The 17,089-nt window shown below is 42.5% G+C and overlaps 1 protein-coding gene across 4 annotated transcripts in view; it reads left to right on the forward strand.

Moving 5' to 3' along the window:
- LOC114648833 (myosin light polypeptide 6-like) overlaps nucleotides 1-2,168 on the forward strand; it is a 51,273-nt gene extending 49,105 nt beyond the window's left edge. For all 4 annotated transcript variants that reach the window (XM_051924113.1, XM_051924112.1, XM_028798105.2 and 1 more), the window contains one exon: nucleotides 1,798-2,168. Coding sequence is in view for 2 of the 4 variants with exons in the window: in XM_051924112.1 (XP_051780072.1) it covers nucleotides 1,798-1,826 (29 nt within the window). In the remaining 2 variants the exon portion in view is untranslated. The remainder of the gene's footprint in view (nucleotides 1-1,797) is intronic.
- Nucleotides 2,169-17,089: the final 14,921 nt, after the last annotated feature.

Below are 17,089 nucleotides of genomic sequence, written 5' to 3' on the forward strand. Positions count from 1 at the left end.
TTTGGTATTGAGACCAAATGATGAGATTTTGGTCTCATTTGACCATAAGACCTTTTTCCACTTGGCATCAGAATCTTAAAGGTACATTCTGACAAAGCTCAAACGAGCCCTAATGTGGCCTTTCTTGAGAAGTAGCTTTTTCCTTGCGACCCTCCCGAACATGCCACAATTGTGGAGCATTTGTGAAATTGTTGTCACATGCACACAATGACCACTCTTTACCATAAAATCCTGTAACTCTTTCAAAGTGGCCATTGGCCTCTTGGTAGCCTCTCTTACCAGTTTCCTCCTTGCTCTTCCATCCAGTTTGGAGGGACAGCCGGATCCAAGGGAGGGTCCTAGTAGTTCCAAACACTTGCCACTTCTTTATTATGGGATTGATAAAGACTGAGATTTTTGGCTTTTGAAAGTAGCTTGCCACCCATAGGCAGTTGTTTGCTGTCAGTTACACTACCAAGCAAGGGAATGAAAGCTTCAGGAACAGGAATTGCAATTGATCACCGGTGGAAGGAAGCCAGTAACCATGGTCTGCAATGGAAATGGTGGGCACTTACACCTGATTGAGTTTAGAGGGGGGGGGGGGGTGATCCTTTATTAATCTCAGGATTTCTTGTTTTTATTTTTTAAAATTCTTCTGAACTGTAGCTGTGATATCTTTCACTTGGATGTTATAAATGAGTAGGTCAAGCTGGAAAAATATTGGTTTGTGTGTTTTCATTTAAGGCTGTAAAGCAAAATAAAAATGAATATTTCGAAGGGGGGATTCTTTTCTGTACCCACTGTATAAGAAGCTGACTTGGGTTGCTCTGAAGAGTGAACTGGGATTCATGGGCAGAGATTTTTCTAAATCAGAATTACCAATAAGTGAACAATACACTTTTGTAGCCTTCCCTTTTGTTTATAACTCTACTGTTTGCTTTTTTTTTATGTGGGCTCCACAGTCATTAAGCAGGCACACTTGTATAAAATAAAGTTGGTGCCCTTTTTGAGATGCTAGCATTTTGCAAGCTGGCAGTGCAACAGGTTGTGTTGCTCAAACACACATACTGCATATCTCTTCAATGGAAAACTGGCAGCTGGTGTTTGGCATCATCTTGGATCCCCCATTTGCTACTTCATCATAACAATGAAAGTACAAGAATAAGAAGAGAAACTGATTTACTAAATTTGTATCTTGTGTTCAAATTCCATTTTATGCCCTGAATTAATTTTGGCACCTATTATCCTTGCACTCTGACTTGGCTCCTTTTTAATTGTCTAAGACAGCACAAGCTTAGCTGTCTGCTGCCAAATGTAGGAGTCTCATCCTCTCCTTGGAGGAAGCGACATCCATGCTGGCTTTATTTCCAGTTTTTTCTCATTCTGCCCTTTTGGTTTTCTCTTTGGCACTGATCTGTGAAGCTGTGCCAGCAGATATTTAACTTGTATAGTGAGCTGGTGCCAAAACACAAGAATTCTGCATTCTGACTGACCTGAGGGTGGCCACTCGTCTCTGTCTGGAGCCACCATATAGTGCTGAGGCATTGGGAACATCTCAAGTGACTTGAACAGACGTAGCAACTGAATTTTGCTTCTTCAAAGTACTTGAGAGAAGTCCGTCTATATGCTTCCAGCAAGAGGGAAGAATTTACTTCAGTGAAATGCTCATAATGTAGTTTGTAGGGCATGGAATTTTATATTGCCATCCCACCCTGATGAGCATGTTTTTTTGTGTTGTGGATGCCTTGCAGTTATTGTAATGGGCTCTCCCACCCTAACACAGATAAAGTAATTGTTGTTTTTTATTTCCTTCCACAGAACTTGTCCGAATGGTGATGAGCGGCTAACTGCAGTGTCCATCTTCGTGTCATTTTCCTTTAGATTGCTGGTTATTTTATTAAGTGCCTTTTCTAAACCAACTCCTCCTCCTGCTCTCCTCTCCCTGGTTGACATCCACCATCTTCCAGAGTCGGCCTGAGAGACTGCCACTTAGTGAGGTTCAACCGTTCACGCTGCAGAGGAGAGCTGTGACTAACAGAATCAGGAGGAATCTGAAAAGGGATTCACTAAATAGAGTTGACCCATCTTCCCCACCCCAGGCTATTCGCACTCCTGCTGAATGGAATTGTCAGTAAATTATTCTGTACTTCATTGCATTCGTAAAATAAAGTTTCCAGATTTCCTCAAAAGCTAATGTGAGTAATTTGAATAGGTTTTTTTTTTTTTTTTTTTTTTTTTTAAACGTTTATTTTTTTTTTTTGAATAATCCAAATGCTGCCCTTAGATTTACATTTTGATGTAACTTTAATTATTTGCTTTAAGAAAGACAGCACATTTTTTTGAAGACCGGTGTTGTATAAATATAATTTCATGCAAGGGACAGATGCACATGAACTTGAGTTTCCTTCTATGTGGGACTACTGGGTCTTGCATTAAGTTTCCGTTTTTGGCCAAATGGCTTTCTAATTTTTATTTATTTTTTTAATTTAAATTAGCTGTCAAAAAAGAAGCAAACCATCAGTTTGTAGTACAAGCTTTACCATCGGCCATAAAGACCTTAAAGTTCCTACAGTGCTACTTCCAGTATGTGTAATTGTAACAGGGATGACCTTCTGCAACCACTAAGGCTGTCCTGTTTCGATGTACCAAATTTTGATATGAAAACCATGTAAAGTACTAAAACTCTTCTTGCTGCCTGTTTACTAGCATTTTGGGGTTTTTTGGTACGAAACACAGGAGCAAGAATACCTTGACCTTCTTTGGCTTCTGTTGTCTGTTATGGCAGGGGTTTGACACTGTGGTTTCAGGCTGAAGATCAAAGTCCGATTGTAGCTACACGTCCTATTTAATTAATCAAGGCGTCCCTTTATAATGAAGATTCCATTTAGTCTCTCTGATGTGATGTCCGAGTCATTGGGTATGTCGGACTAACCCAGGGGTCTCCAATCACAGTCCTGGAGGGCCGCAGTGGCTGCAGGTTTTTGCTCCAACCCAATTGCTTAATAAGAAGCACTAATTGCTCAAGTAACACTTCTATTTCACTTTAGTTGTCTCGCTCATTAAGATTTTGAATGCTTATTTTCATCTTAAACAGCTGTATTCATTCAGTTTTTAATGGATCCTAATTAGCAATAACATGCGAATGACAAAAGAGACCAGCATTTCTCCATTTGGCTTGTTACCATTTACGCCAGTGTGTATTTATCTTGCATTATTTGGTTTAATTAAATACTTTGAAGGAAAGTAAAGAGAAAAAAGTGAATGATTGAGAATTGCTCGTCCATTTTAGCCTTCAAATCATTTGGATGATATCCTTAGATAGGGGAAGAAAGTCTAGGATATAAGAATTAACCTGACATAGCAGAGTTAAAGCACTAACAAGCCATGAAATTAAATTATTGGCAGAATTGCTTTCTAATTAAGCAACCGGGTTAGAACAAAAACCTGCAGCCCTCCAGGACTGTGATTGGAGACCCCTGGACTAACCGACAGCAGTTGCTGATCTCGTCACTGGCCCATGTCGGTTTACACAGCATGCAGTCGCGTATATTGACATGCTGTGACTTTCCAGCACAGACCTGCTCGCCTCTTTGTGTGACAACCAAAAACGTGCCACCTGATGGAGCCGGTAAGGACACTGTTGTGCAATTCCCGACTTGGGGTGTCAGTCTCATCTACTGAGCAACCAGGGGATGGAGTAAGAGAGACTCGGACTGAAATAGACTATTCAGAAACAGGATTCGGTTTTATTCCAGCAGTGTCCAGGCTATTTTATAAACAAAATGTCTTGCAAAAAATATTTACGAAGTCCAATGCAAAGACAACTCCAAAAAGAAAAATGCAGGTGTTACTTATAATATTTACAGTGGTTTCCAAATCCAAAAGTGAAGAAGATAACAAAAAACACTCGTCCACCACTTTCGTCCAGCTACCAAACAGATCACGAAGGACAGACTGAAAAAAAATGAAAAACTAAGCACCTATTTTACACATTAAGAGCAGTACGTGTCTACACCACTCGGTTAAACCAATCCGTAGCACAGATCGACATTAGAGCCTGAAGGCCTGGACAAAAGACTGTTGTTCGGACCTTGCTTTTATACCACGAGCCCTTCTGACCATCCACTCCGCCTTTACGTTTCCCGCAGACTTCCAATAAAAAGTCACGTTGGGGTGTGCGCCATTTATAAACAGCTGCTCCGGTGCAGCCCACCCTATTTAAATGTTCCTGCTTGCACATTCGCATACCCGTCTTGTCTTGGTGGCTTGTGGGCTTCCCGTTGAGCCCGTCAAGTGAGCACTATGTAACTTCCTCCCTGTTCCAATTCTATGCTTTGCCACCCGTGTGAATTCCCATTGCTGGCTATTTTAAAACTGAGCTTTCTATCCTTCTGACCCGTTTCTCTGACTTTAAATACTGCACTTTCGCCCCCCTCTCCTGCAGCGGTTACAGAAGTGCGCCTCCCACTCTGATATCAAAAACTGTAAGCGCACTCACAAAACGCCCTTTGAGTCCGATAATCCTCCTCCAAACCTAATCTTAACCGTAGTGTAACGGGGTCCTAAAGTTAATCATAGTGTAATGCGATGGCCGTTTTGTGACTGACGTTGAGGGTGTTTCGTGACGTTGGGACATCACGTGACTGACTTCATAGGTCTGCATTTACTCTGTTACCTTAGACACGTGCGTCGGCAAATTCAACCCCCATGGCTTGTTCTCGGAGCACCTGTAGGCCTCCAGGCAGCCCTTCGAGCATCCTGGCGCTCAAACCGCCGATAAAACTTTGTGCTGCTGCCATGTTAATCTGTGAAGGGGCGCTAAAACAGGTAAATGAAAACTTTTTTTTTTTCTCTCCAAATGTCCGTGACAAGCCAAGCGGCTCTCTTTTATATTTGCATTATTTACAGCCAGGTGTATGAAGGGCTACAGGTACAGTGCGTTCATCTGCAGTCTCGGTTAATATTTTTCTTTTTTCCATTCTGTCGTGACAGGTAAAGGCCGTCAGACAGAGGAGCTTCTCTTCTGCCTGTGAGATCATTCTTTATTCCTCAGTGCTGTATGCATTGTCCTTCTAGATGAGCATTCATTGGTCGTCAGCTCTCATGCACACACAGTCTGCCCTCCCCTAATGTGACCTGGCCTTCACTTACTTTTTTTTTTTGTTTTTAAAAAGTAACATATGGTTGTGCGCCGTTCCCACGATCAGACTTGATTTCCTCTGGCAGTTCCAGAGGTCACTTTTTCAATTATGAAGAAGCGCTACTAAGTTGTTTGTTTGCTGGATTTGGTCCCATGTTAAGGTATAAAAGCACCAATCCTGAACCAGCAGCCCAATTTCTGGTAGAACAACAGTGGTGTTGATTTAGCTTGGCTGACGACGCTCTTAACCTGTTTATTTTATGAAGGAGTTTAAGGCAAGAGGCCTTTCCAAATGAACCCTTGCGATTTCACTGATGTGTCTGTTTGGTTAGCCAGCTCTAAAGTGGCCTGGCCATGACTGAGAGATGTTCTGACGAGAGTTGATCCTCTGGCATCACCTGATACACTTACTGCAGAGTTTGATCAGGAAATCTGAGTGAGTTGGGCCAAAGTCACATCTCTTACAGCAGGTCTAGTCCTACTGAATTCACTGATGGTGGAGTGGTGGAAATAAAGAAAATGTGATGCCCTTTCCAAGAAGTCCATATGCGTGCCCGTAACTGCTCTAATATCCTTCCATTTATTTAACCTACACAAACTATAATAGGATTACGGGATAGTTAGTCTTAGTGTTTTGTGTGATATTATCAGACTCCCCTTTATAATTTTGTTGTGTTGAGTCGTTTGGCCTTCGTTCCATCACAATCTACATTCACCTTACCCTTCATCACATTTAGGACCGACACATTATTGTTCCTTGGTTTACCTCTTTGTCCCACAGTTTAAATTTACAAATTAAACAATTCAGATGTGATTCAAGTGCACATTGCAGACTTTAACTTGAGGACATTTGCAGGCATAAAAATACTTTTTTCTACATGGTCCCCCCACTTCTGGGCACCATAATGTTTGGGACTCCTCAGGTGTTTTTTGGTCCACTTCTACACTTTGGAGTCTGAAGTTGCCATCGTTCAACGTGAGGACAAGAGCTGTGCCAAAGAAAGTCAAAGAACCATTATGAGACTGAAACACAAGAATAAAACCATTACAGCCATCAGTAACACCTCAGGATGACCAAAATCAACTGTCTGGAGTGTCATTTAGAAGAAAGAACACACTGGGGAGCCAAGGAAGACCTCCACTGCTAAGGACAGAATAGACCTTTGTCCTCACCAGAGTGAGGATTCAACGACTGTCTGACGGATCATAAACCGAGGCAGATGTGGATGTGTGAGAGACGACGATCTGCAGAAGACTTCATGAACTGAAACACAGAGGCCACAGTACAAGATGCAAAGGCCAGATTAATTTGTGAAAAGCACTTTAAAGAGTCTGCAGAATTCTGGAGAAAGGTCTTGTGGACAGACGAGACAAAGATGAACCTCCATCAGAGCAAAGTGTGGAGATGAAAAGCAACTACAAAAAAATCCAAGGCAGACCACCGTAACTGTTAACCCTGGTGGTGGTGGTGGTGGTGAGGGTGTTATGGCTTGGATGTGTATGGCTGTCACAGGCACTGACGGACGTCTTTTCATTGATGATATAACAGGTGACGCCAGTCACACAATGAACTCCGAGGTGTACAAACATCTTATCTGCTCCAAAATCACTGGACAGCACTTCGTCCTCCAACAAGGTAATGATCCCAAACGTACTGCTAAGGCAACACAGGAGTTAGAAAATGGAAAATGCTTGAATTGCCAAGCTAGTCACCCAATTTAAATCCAATTGTGCAGGCCTTCCATATGCTGACAAGAAAACTTAAGGAGAGGAGCCCTGAGCTGAAGATGGCTGCATGAGAGACTTGACAGAGAGAATCCTCAGCACTTGGAGATGTATGTGAATCTCAGACTTCATGCAGTCATTGCAGGCAAGGGATATGCGACAAAGTCCTAAATATGGCCGCTTTAATAGACCTGCCATTGCTGAGTGTCAAGCATTATGGTGCCTTTAAATGGGGGGAGGCGAAATGCATGCAAATACCCTTAAAAGTCTGCAGTGTCTACTTTAATCCCAAATGAACTGCTTGATTTTTAATTTTAAAATGTGGAGCATGGAGGATTAAGGTGACTGTGTCCCAACCCCTATGGAGGGCACTCAAGATAGCCATTACGTTAGCGGGGCTTCATAGAACAAATGTAGCTGAGTGAACTATACACCGTGCAGATCTTCAATCCACCCACGCCACAAAGTGCCTGCCCTGCCAGTGCAAAGATCATCTCGATGACAGCGTCGGCCACTTGTACAACATTCACAATTCAGGTTATGGCAGATGTAGACCGGTCCCGGCTAACTGTACTTCATTCAGATCTTGATGACAGTGACGGGTACAGAACCACAGAATGGAGCTCCACACTCCTCCTCTGATATTTTTACTCCTTATTTATGTTGGCTGACATGATGACTGAACACGTAGCCTACCGCCTCTGCTCACTGATACTCCCCTCAGCCTTCATGTTTCCTGCTCGCTTTTCCTATCACTGATACGTTTCTTCATACTCATAGGTGCATGATGGTGTAGCTGTGTTACAAACGCTTGTACGAGATGGAAGATCAATGAGTGTCAAAAACTTCAACTGGTGCAAAGAAAGAGTGAAAAGTGACAAATAAAGCTTTGAAGTATAAAAAAGCCCTCATTCACTCAGCAAGTGTGTGTGTGGTGGAGAAAAACAGAATTCAATTTATAAAGTCCATTTTTTGGGGATATTTAAACATTTTATGTCAGTGGTGTTAAAGTGGCTCTTATTTGTCAAACCCGTTTGCACATCTCAGCCCCAGCATCACCCACAATAAATTACACCACCACACCCCAAATGGTCTTTTAATGGCAGATCTGACTTGGTCTGGTGTGAACAGATGTGCCCAGTGATGCCAAGCCAAGTCCAAGTCCCCCCCAACATTCCAACAGTGTAGAAAACGAGAAGAATCCAGCTGCAGGCAGGACAGTTTTAGGCCTCAGACAGATCTGAGCACTTCACACACTATGAGGCCCGGGACTTCCTTGTATTCATGTGAGAAACACGACGACGTTTATTTTTACATCTTGTATAACTGTACAGTTAAATAACTCAGTAATAGGACTCAGTAGACACTTTTAATGCAATGTGTTGGATTACCAAGAAAATTGATTCATTTTATTTTTTCACACATAAGAAGTTGTATTGATTACTGAAAACATCTCCCTCTCTGTCACACACATTATATAAAGCTGCTCGCTCTCTCTATATACTGTGTGTGTGTATATATATATATATATATATATATATATATATAAAATCCTAAGCCTAAAAGTGCAACGATTTTGTGCAAAGAGTTTATGTGACTTTTTTGTCACGCTTTAAATCGGGCTTATTTTAAAACCTACATACGAGGGGGGACCCAAAAATAACCGGAAATAAATAAATAACCTAACAACAACAAAATTCCGGTTATTTTTGGGTCCCCCTTCGTATATATGTTTGATAAATTCTGAAAAGAATGATACCTAAACTTTAATGTGATTTTGTTAGGTTTTCAGATTCTTATTCCGTTTATAAATTATAAACTAAAAAATATCAAGAACCGAAGTCCCGCGAGACGAAGCTTTGTGCCATGAGATTTAACTACGGTCAGGGCCGGAAATAAAAGACAAAGAGCAGGACAGGCCTGCTGTCCAGGCTTTTAAATGTTCAGAGCGCCGTGCGAGATGCACACGGCAGCAGCAGCAGCTCAAGCAAAGAGGAGGTAAGAAAACCTGTATTTGTTTGTCATTGTGTCACCGTTTAAGAGGGGGTTTCAGAGGAGTGATCGCATCTCCTTGGGGTGCATTCAGCCCCCCTCTTCCCAATGCGAGCTGCAGAGACACAAAGTGCCTGTCGTGTAGCACAGGCTGGGGTGGGGGGGTTGGCGAGTAGGGGGGCGAACCCCCTAGTATATTATATATATATAAAAAGACAGATATGTAGATAGATCAAACCAATAACAAAAGTCACATCCATTCTGTGGTTTTGCTTCGCATGCTGAACTGAAACACCTCAATAATTTAGAACAGAGGTAGCCAACACAGTGCCCGTGGGCACCTGCAGGGACCATGTGAGTTGCCCGCAGGGCATGTTCTAAAAATAGCACTAGACACCATGGAGCTCCATGTAAAAATTATATTTAACTATGTTGCTGTTCTTTTTGAATCAATAACACTTGCATTGATGTAGATTGGGGGGTAGACTGCAGTCAAGACAAGACAAACCTCAATCTTACTCTTCGCTGAGACGAACAAACAGGCGCAGCTACAATGGGGAGCTAGACGCAGTTTTTACCCGCTAAAATAAAGAAAAATATGGCAGAAAAGTGAAAGAAAACTTACCATTATAGGGCCCTATGATTACTCCGTACCGTTGAAGTAGCTCCCAGTTTCAAAAAGGTTGCTGACCCCTGGTTTAGCAGTTTAATAAATGCTGAATACAGGAGCCTCTAAACTACTGAGCCCACTGTTTTGAGAGTAGGAACTAAAAGGAATTGAAATCATCAAGAGGGCCGTGTAATACCGGCATCGGTATACCATTGAAACAGGGGAGTGGCTCCTGAAAAGTGGGTGGAGTCAAAAGAGATGCTGCTGACAGGGGTGTCATCTTACAGGCCTCAGAATGTCTCAGGTCGCTGAATCTGTCCGAGGCTTCAGAACGTCTCACCTGCAGCTGGGCTCTTATTGTAGAAAGCTGGTTCACTGGTCCAAAAACGAGCTTTGTGTAGAATGTGAACCTTCACAAGTACAGTATGTGCAGGTTACACTTGGTTACACCGGTCTATCACTGGTTGGACCCCTTTTACCTTCAGACCACCCTGTTAGAAATATCTACACCACAGAGGTTAAACTTGGATCGTGGAGGGCTGCTGGTTTTCATTCCAGCCACGTTCTTAATTAGAAACCAATTTCTGCTTCTGTGTCTATTATAAGTGACAGACTTTTCATGAGTCAGAAACCTGAATCGTTTCTGACATCCAAACAATAACAAGATTAAAAACGAGTCTAGCTAAGCTGACACCTGTGTGTCTATCATACAATATCTGCTTCAAAACAGAAAGTGAAGACAAAAGATCGCTTTGTTCTGGGCCACTCTCAGAAAAGAAGAAAGAATCAGGCACCATGAGAACACGAAGGTCAGGTCTGGTCAGGTTGGGGACCATGCACTGGTACAGCACGTGGCTGCACCCACCACACGACAAAACAGCTGATTGGCAACACCTCCCCCTGGGCAGACACACGATCCAGTCCCACCCTCCAGAAATGACCCTCTATCTGCTATATGTGTTACGTGGGCATCCCCTTGGCCTGGTCCAGCCACTTGGGTCCTCACCAATGAGGATCCTGCAAGCCAGATCAGCCTCGGGGAATCGTGCCACATGGCCGTAGTGTCATAACTGACACTTCCTCACAATGCAGGTAATGTGCCTCATTCGAGACTCCATGAGCAACCGCTCATTCAACACAAAGTCAAACCAGCGGTACCCAAGGATTCTCCGAAGAGACACAGCACCAAAGGAGTCCAGTCTTCGTCTCAGGTCACTGGATAGCATCCATGTCTCACAACCATATAGCAAGACAGGAAGCACCAGGACTCTAAAGACTTGGACCTTCATCTTTTTGCAAAGATATTGGGAGCCCCACACACTCCTTTCCAGCGACTTCATGACCCCCCCATGTTCTCCCAATCCATCTACTGACTTCATAGGAAGAGTCACCAGAGACATGAATGAGGTAAGTAAACCTCTCGATAAGGTCGACACTCTCATCGAGAGAACACTAGGCAGCCATACAATTAAAAAACAAGTTTTATTACCAGTAACACTTGGCTTCAGGACTGGTTGTGGCTTAATGTCTGTTGGCTTTCTTTGCATCTCATTCTTGTTAGGCTGTTGGTTAAGGAATAAAGAAACAATAAAGGGCTGTGAATTTTACAATACAAGTCAACTAAAAATCAAAGCAAAAGAGATAGCATTTACAACTAATTAGTCAATATTTTTATGATCAATTTTGTATTAATAAAATCAAAAAGAAATCAACATGACAGAACAATAAGCAATTAATGTAGAGTACGAGTAAAACACAATGGCGCCCCTCTCCCAAATCCCCAAGGCCCTTGACCTGCATCACACCACCCGTAACCACAGCAGTAGCAGACCACTACACCCAGCCAAAGGAGCAACTGCATCACTGCTCATTGAAGATGTCACACAAATGGAGAGCGGGTCCAGATGGAGTATTGCCACGACTGCTGAAGGTCTGTGCATCGGAGCTGGGGGGGTCCTCTACAGCGCATCTTCAACCTGAGCCTGGAACAGGGGAGAGTCCCGAGGCTTTGGAAAACATCTTGTATCACTCCAGTCCCAAAGGTATCACGTCCTAGTGAGCTGAATGACTTTCGGCCTGTTGCTCTGACATCACATGTGATGAAGACCATGGAGAGGCTGCTGCTTCACCACCTTAGGCCACAGGTTCAACACGCCCTTGACCCTCTGCAGTTTGCATATCAGGAGAAGGTGGGAGCGGAAGATGCCATCATCTATATGCTACACCGATCCCTCTCTCACTTGGACAGAGGCAGTGGTGCTGTAAGAATTATGTTTCTAGACTTCTCTAGTGCCTTCAACACAATCCAACCTCTGTTCCTTAGGGACAAGCTGACAGAAATGGGAGTAGATTCATACCTGGTGGCATGGATCGTGGACTATCTTAAAGACAGACCTCAGTATGTGCGTCTTGGGAACTGCACGTCTGACATTGTGGTCAGCAACACAGGAGCGCCACAGGGGACTGTACTTTCTCCGGTCCTGTTCAGCCTATATACATCGGACTTCCAATACAACACGGAGTCCTGCCATGTGCAAAAGTTCGCTGACGACACTGCTATCATGGGCTGCATCAGGAGTGGGCAGGAGGAGGAGTATAGGAACCTCATCAAGGACTTTGTTAAATGGTGCGCGTGATCATCAGAGGTGACTGTGTGCAGAAGGTGCAAACCTATAAATACCTGGGAGTGCAGCTGGATGATAAATTGGACTGGACTACCAATACTGATGCGCTGTGCAAGAAAGGACAGAGCCGGTTATACTACCTTAGAAGGCTGGCTTCCTTCAACATCTGCAATAAGATGCTGCAGATGTTCTATCAAACAGTTATGGCGAGCGCCCTCTTCTACGCGGTGGTGTGCTGGGGAGGCAGCATTAAGAGGAAAGACGCCTCACGCCTGGACAAACTGGTGAGGAAGGCAGGCTCTATTGTTGGCATGGAGCTGGACAGTTTAACATCTGTGGCAGAGCGAAGGGCGCTCAGCAGGCTCCTATCAATTATGGAGAATCCACTTCCTCCACTTAATAGTATCATCTCCAGACAGAAGAGCAGCTTCAGCGACAGACTGCTGTCACTGTCCTGCTCCACAGACAGATTGAGGAGATCGTTCCTCCCCCGAACTATGTGACTCTTTAATTCCACCAGGGGGGGTAAACATTAATATTTAACATTATACATAGTTATTGTCTGTTTTTTTCACCTGTATTATTATCATTCTTTAATTTAATATTATTTATTGCATCAGTATGCTGCTGCTGGAGTATGTGAATTTCCCATTGGGATTAATAAAGTATCTATCTATCTATCTATCTATCTATCTATCTATCTATCTATCTATCTGAAGACGCCTCCAAAACAATCACATTATCAAAGATAGGCAGCCAGTTCTTCAGTGTAATCAGGTCTGGGGTCTTCCATCTAAAAGCAAGCAGACGTTTAGAAGCTACTGTGACCAAACTAAAGAATTTATGCTGGTGCACAGAGACTGTGAGACCGAAAAAGTGCAAGAGAATAAGAATACGTGGCGAGGGGGAATACTGAAGAAAGAGAGCAGGACATTAGAGACCAGAGAGCCACAACAGGAAGAAAACACCAAAACCTACGCATAAATGTGCCCAAGCAGCCCACTAGCCTGATGACACTCAATTACGTAAACTTCTAATGTAAGTCACTTTGGATAAAGGCGTCCGACCACCAAATACAGTAATTGAAAATGTCCCTCTGTAATCACACAGGCAAAAGTGAGCGGGAAATCTGGGCTTAAACGTAGCAATAGAACCTAGAAATAAAATCGAAATGGAGTATTTTATAAATGACGGTCGGGGTCTCCAGATGGAAATCCGATTATTTTGAAAACGGTATCCCAGCAAAGAGGAGAGGATAATTAATGTTAGATCCTGAGACCACTTAGAGGTTTATAGGAATCCTTAGATAACAACAAACAGAGATCTGAGAAGAGAAAAAGGAGCCAGCGAGGCAGAACAAAGGATGACAAGGTAAAGGAGATTCAAGTGAGACACCATGAGCCCAAAGCGCTGAACGAAGCTGCAGGTACTACAAAAGGGGAGAATGCCAAAGGTTCACTGAAGATTTTGGAATGACTCCAGTAAAGAATCCCCAAACAGATTACCCAATACCTTGCTGCGTACCTAGGAAGAAAGAGCGGGTGCCATTTGGGTACATAAGCCTAATTTCCTGTCAGTTTTAGCCAAATTTAAAGAGCGTATCTCATAATGGGCCACAGACGAAGTTTAGCAGTCCTAAGATTCAAACTGGCAACTACAAACAAATGCAATTTATACAGGAGTGTAACTGCAGACTCGATGGGAAACCAGGCTGGGAGGGCCGAAGGGTTTAAGAGCTCCACACAGAGAAGCCTAGTGGTATAATTTCTAAATGTGAAAGTAAGACACCTGCATGACACCAATCACTGGATTGGAACAGTAAGGTTCAGTCTGGCATCCCAAAAAACAAAACTGGACAGCTGTTGTGATGTGAAATTTTACATATAACTTTACAAATAAAGACATACAAAATATTTATCATTTAGGCAAAGCAATGTAATTTAGTGTTTACCTCCCCCTTAGGAATGGGTCTGTTTGAATTTTACGACAGGATTTGGGAGATGTGTCTTAAACCAGTTGGGTGAGTGTTTCTTTGCTAAAGTCATTTCTGCTCCCGCAAGTAGGCTAAGGTGTACTTTAACATATGGTTTGGGGGCAGGTGTTAAGATGTTGTATACCCCAATGGTCCGAGGTATGGCTGTTTGGAATTGGCTTGGATCAGAAGCTTTTAAGTACCATGATGTCCTATTGGCTCTAGGGGTTGAACAGAACATCTATAAATGTACGTGTTTAACCTCTCAATCTCTCTCTTACTAACCAACATCTGAAAGAAGCATCTCTCTTGCTAATCTGTGATGATGAAGCAAGGAGCAAGTAGTTTAACAGCCATTTTGAACAGACATGTGGCTGAAAGCTGAGCACTAATGATGGCTTAACTAGAGACATTTTAAATAACTACAAGACTGTGTGCCACCTGAACTACACATCGTCATTTAATCAGGTTGTATGGTTGCCAATATTCAAATATACTTTGCATTTTGTTATTATTTATGAATATTATCAATAATACATTATCTTATGTGTAACTTAACTTCTGCTTGCCTTTTTATTACATCTAATTCCCTGAGGTTATAGATATAGAAGGGAAGGTGGGGATAAGTTATATACTATAATACCTTATAAACAGTGGTAAGTCTGTGAGATTACGCATTCTGACAAAGGCTACTTATTAATAATACAATAGGGGAAAGTAGAGCAACATATTACTCTACCAAGTCAAAACAAGAACATACAACAAACCTCATTAACCAAGGTCATCTGAGCATGACACTCATGATCTACACGGTTGGCAGCAGTGCTCAAAGTATACAGTGGTAGTAATGATGCCTAAAGTGTGCCAAGAAAAAAGTCTTCAGCCGTACCAACAGCCTGTTCCATTAACAAAAACAAGTATGGCTACACGGATACATGCTGGTCCTACCAACTATGTGTCACAGAATAGATGGAGGTTCATCAGACCACTCAACATTGTCCCCAATTTTCAGTTTTGAGGATAATTTTTTTTTTTTTTTGTTCTTTATTTCACCTTATACAATTTCTTGTATTAGGAATTTGTTAGTTTTCACATACCCCATGGGGTCAGAGCGCAGGGTCAGCCATTGTACAGCGCCCCTGGAGCAATTGAAGGTTTAGGGCCTCTTTTAGCAGTGACGGGGATTCGAACCGGCAACCTTCGGGATACCAGCGCAGATCCTTAGCCTCAGAGCCACCACTCCACCCTCACATTACAGTCTCATCATCCTTTGTTTAGCTATCAGTGTCTTCTGCTGCTGTAATCCACTCTTGCTGTGCACTCACAGATGCCTTTCCATACCTCAGTATAGTAGAGAGCTGTAATTTGAACTATTTATGACCTGTCTGTTAGCTTGAATGAGTCTGGCCATTCTAGTCTAACCTTTCTCCTTAGCAAGGAGTTTTTCATCAGCACAACTGCCATGATGTTTTCTGCTTATGAGACTAAACTCTGGAGACTACAGTGAGTGGAAATCCCAGGACAGCAGCTATCTCTCAGACGTTCTAACAACTGTCAAACCACAATGCACGTCAGATCAGGTTCTTCTCCATTCCATTGTTTGGTCAAACAATAATAAACTTTTTAGGACAATAGAACAATCTAGATGAGAACAGGACATTCAGCCCAACAAACCTCGCAAGTCCTATCGACTTAATTCTTCTAAAACTACATCAAGTCGAGTTTTGAAAGTCCCTAAAGTCCTACTGACTACCACACTACTTGGTTGCTTATTCCATGCGTCTTTGGCTCTCGGTGTAAGGAAAAACTTCCTAATATTTGTAAAGTTTTCCCTCAGCAAGTTTCCAACTGTGTCCACGTGTTGTTGATGAACTCATTTTAAAACAATTCTCGATCCACTGTACGGATTCCCATTGTAATTTTAAACACTTCAATCATGTCACCTCTTAATCTTCTTTTGATTAAACTGTAAAAGCTCAGCTCTTTTAATCTTTCCTCATAACTCTTCCCCTGTAGCTCTGGAATGAGCCGAGTTGCTCTTCTCTGGACCTTTTCTAGTGCTGCTATGTCCTTTTTGTAGCCTGGAGATCACAACTGCACACAGTACTAAGGATGAGGCCTCACCAGTGCATTATAAAGGTTGAGCAGAACCTCCTTGGACTTCTACACCACACATCGTGTTATATAACCTAACATTCTGTTAGCCTTCTTAATGGCTTCAGAACACTGTCGGGAAGTCAATAGCTTAGAGTCCACTATGACTCCTAAATCCTTCTCATAAGGTGTACTCTCGATTTTTCGACCGCCCATTGTGTATTCAAACCTAACATTTTTACTTCCTATGTGGAATACTTTACATTTACTGACATTAAATTTCATCTGCAACAAATCTGCCCAAGCCTGTATGCTGTCCAAGTCCTTCTGTAATGATATAACGGATTCCAAATTATCTGCTAATCCACCTATCTTGGTATCATCTGCAAACTTAACCAGTTTGTTACTTATATTCCTATTTAAATCATTTATATATATATTAAAAATAGCAGCGGCCCTAGCACTGACCCCTGTAGAACACCACTCTTAACATCGGCCAGTTCTGATTTGGTTCCTCGCACCATCACCCTCTGCTTCCTGTGTCTGAGCCAATTCTGCACCCATCTAAAAACATCACCCTGAACAACCACTTCTTTTAGTTTGATGTGGCACCTTATCAAACACTTTCTGAAAAGTTCAGATAAATAATACAATCATATCATTTTCTTGCTTCCTGTTAGAATTCCAGCATGTTGGTAAAACATGACTTCCCTCTTCTGAACCCAAGCTGACTGATCAGTTAAACTCCTGTTCTTGCCATGTGTTGCTCCATCTTTTCCTCAGTAATTCCTTCCATTAATTTACCTGTGAGGCACATCAAGCTTACTTAGTTGCTTGGTACTTCCTGGTCTCCCTTTTTATATAATTGGATAATATTTGCCATTTTTCAGTCTTTTGGAATTTCTCCAATGTGCACAGTGACTTCCTAAACATATGCGTCAAGGCTTTATACA

Source organism: Erpetoichthys calabaricus, chromosome 3, assembly GCF_900747795.2.
Source record: "Erpetoichthys calabaricus chromosome 3, fErpCal1.3, whole genome shotgun sequence".
NCBI lineage: Eukaryota > Metazoa > Chordata > Cladistia > Polypteriformes > Polypteridae > Erpetoichthys > Erpetoichthys calabaricus.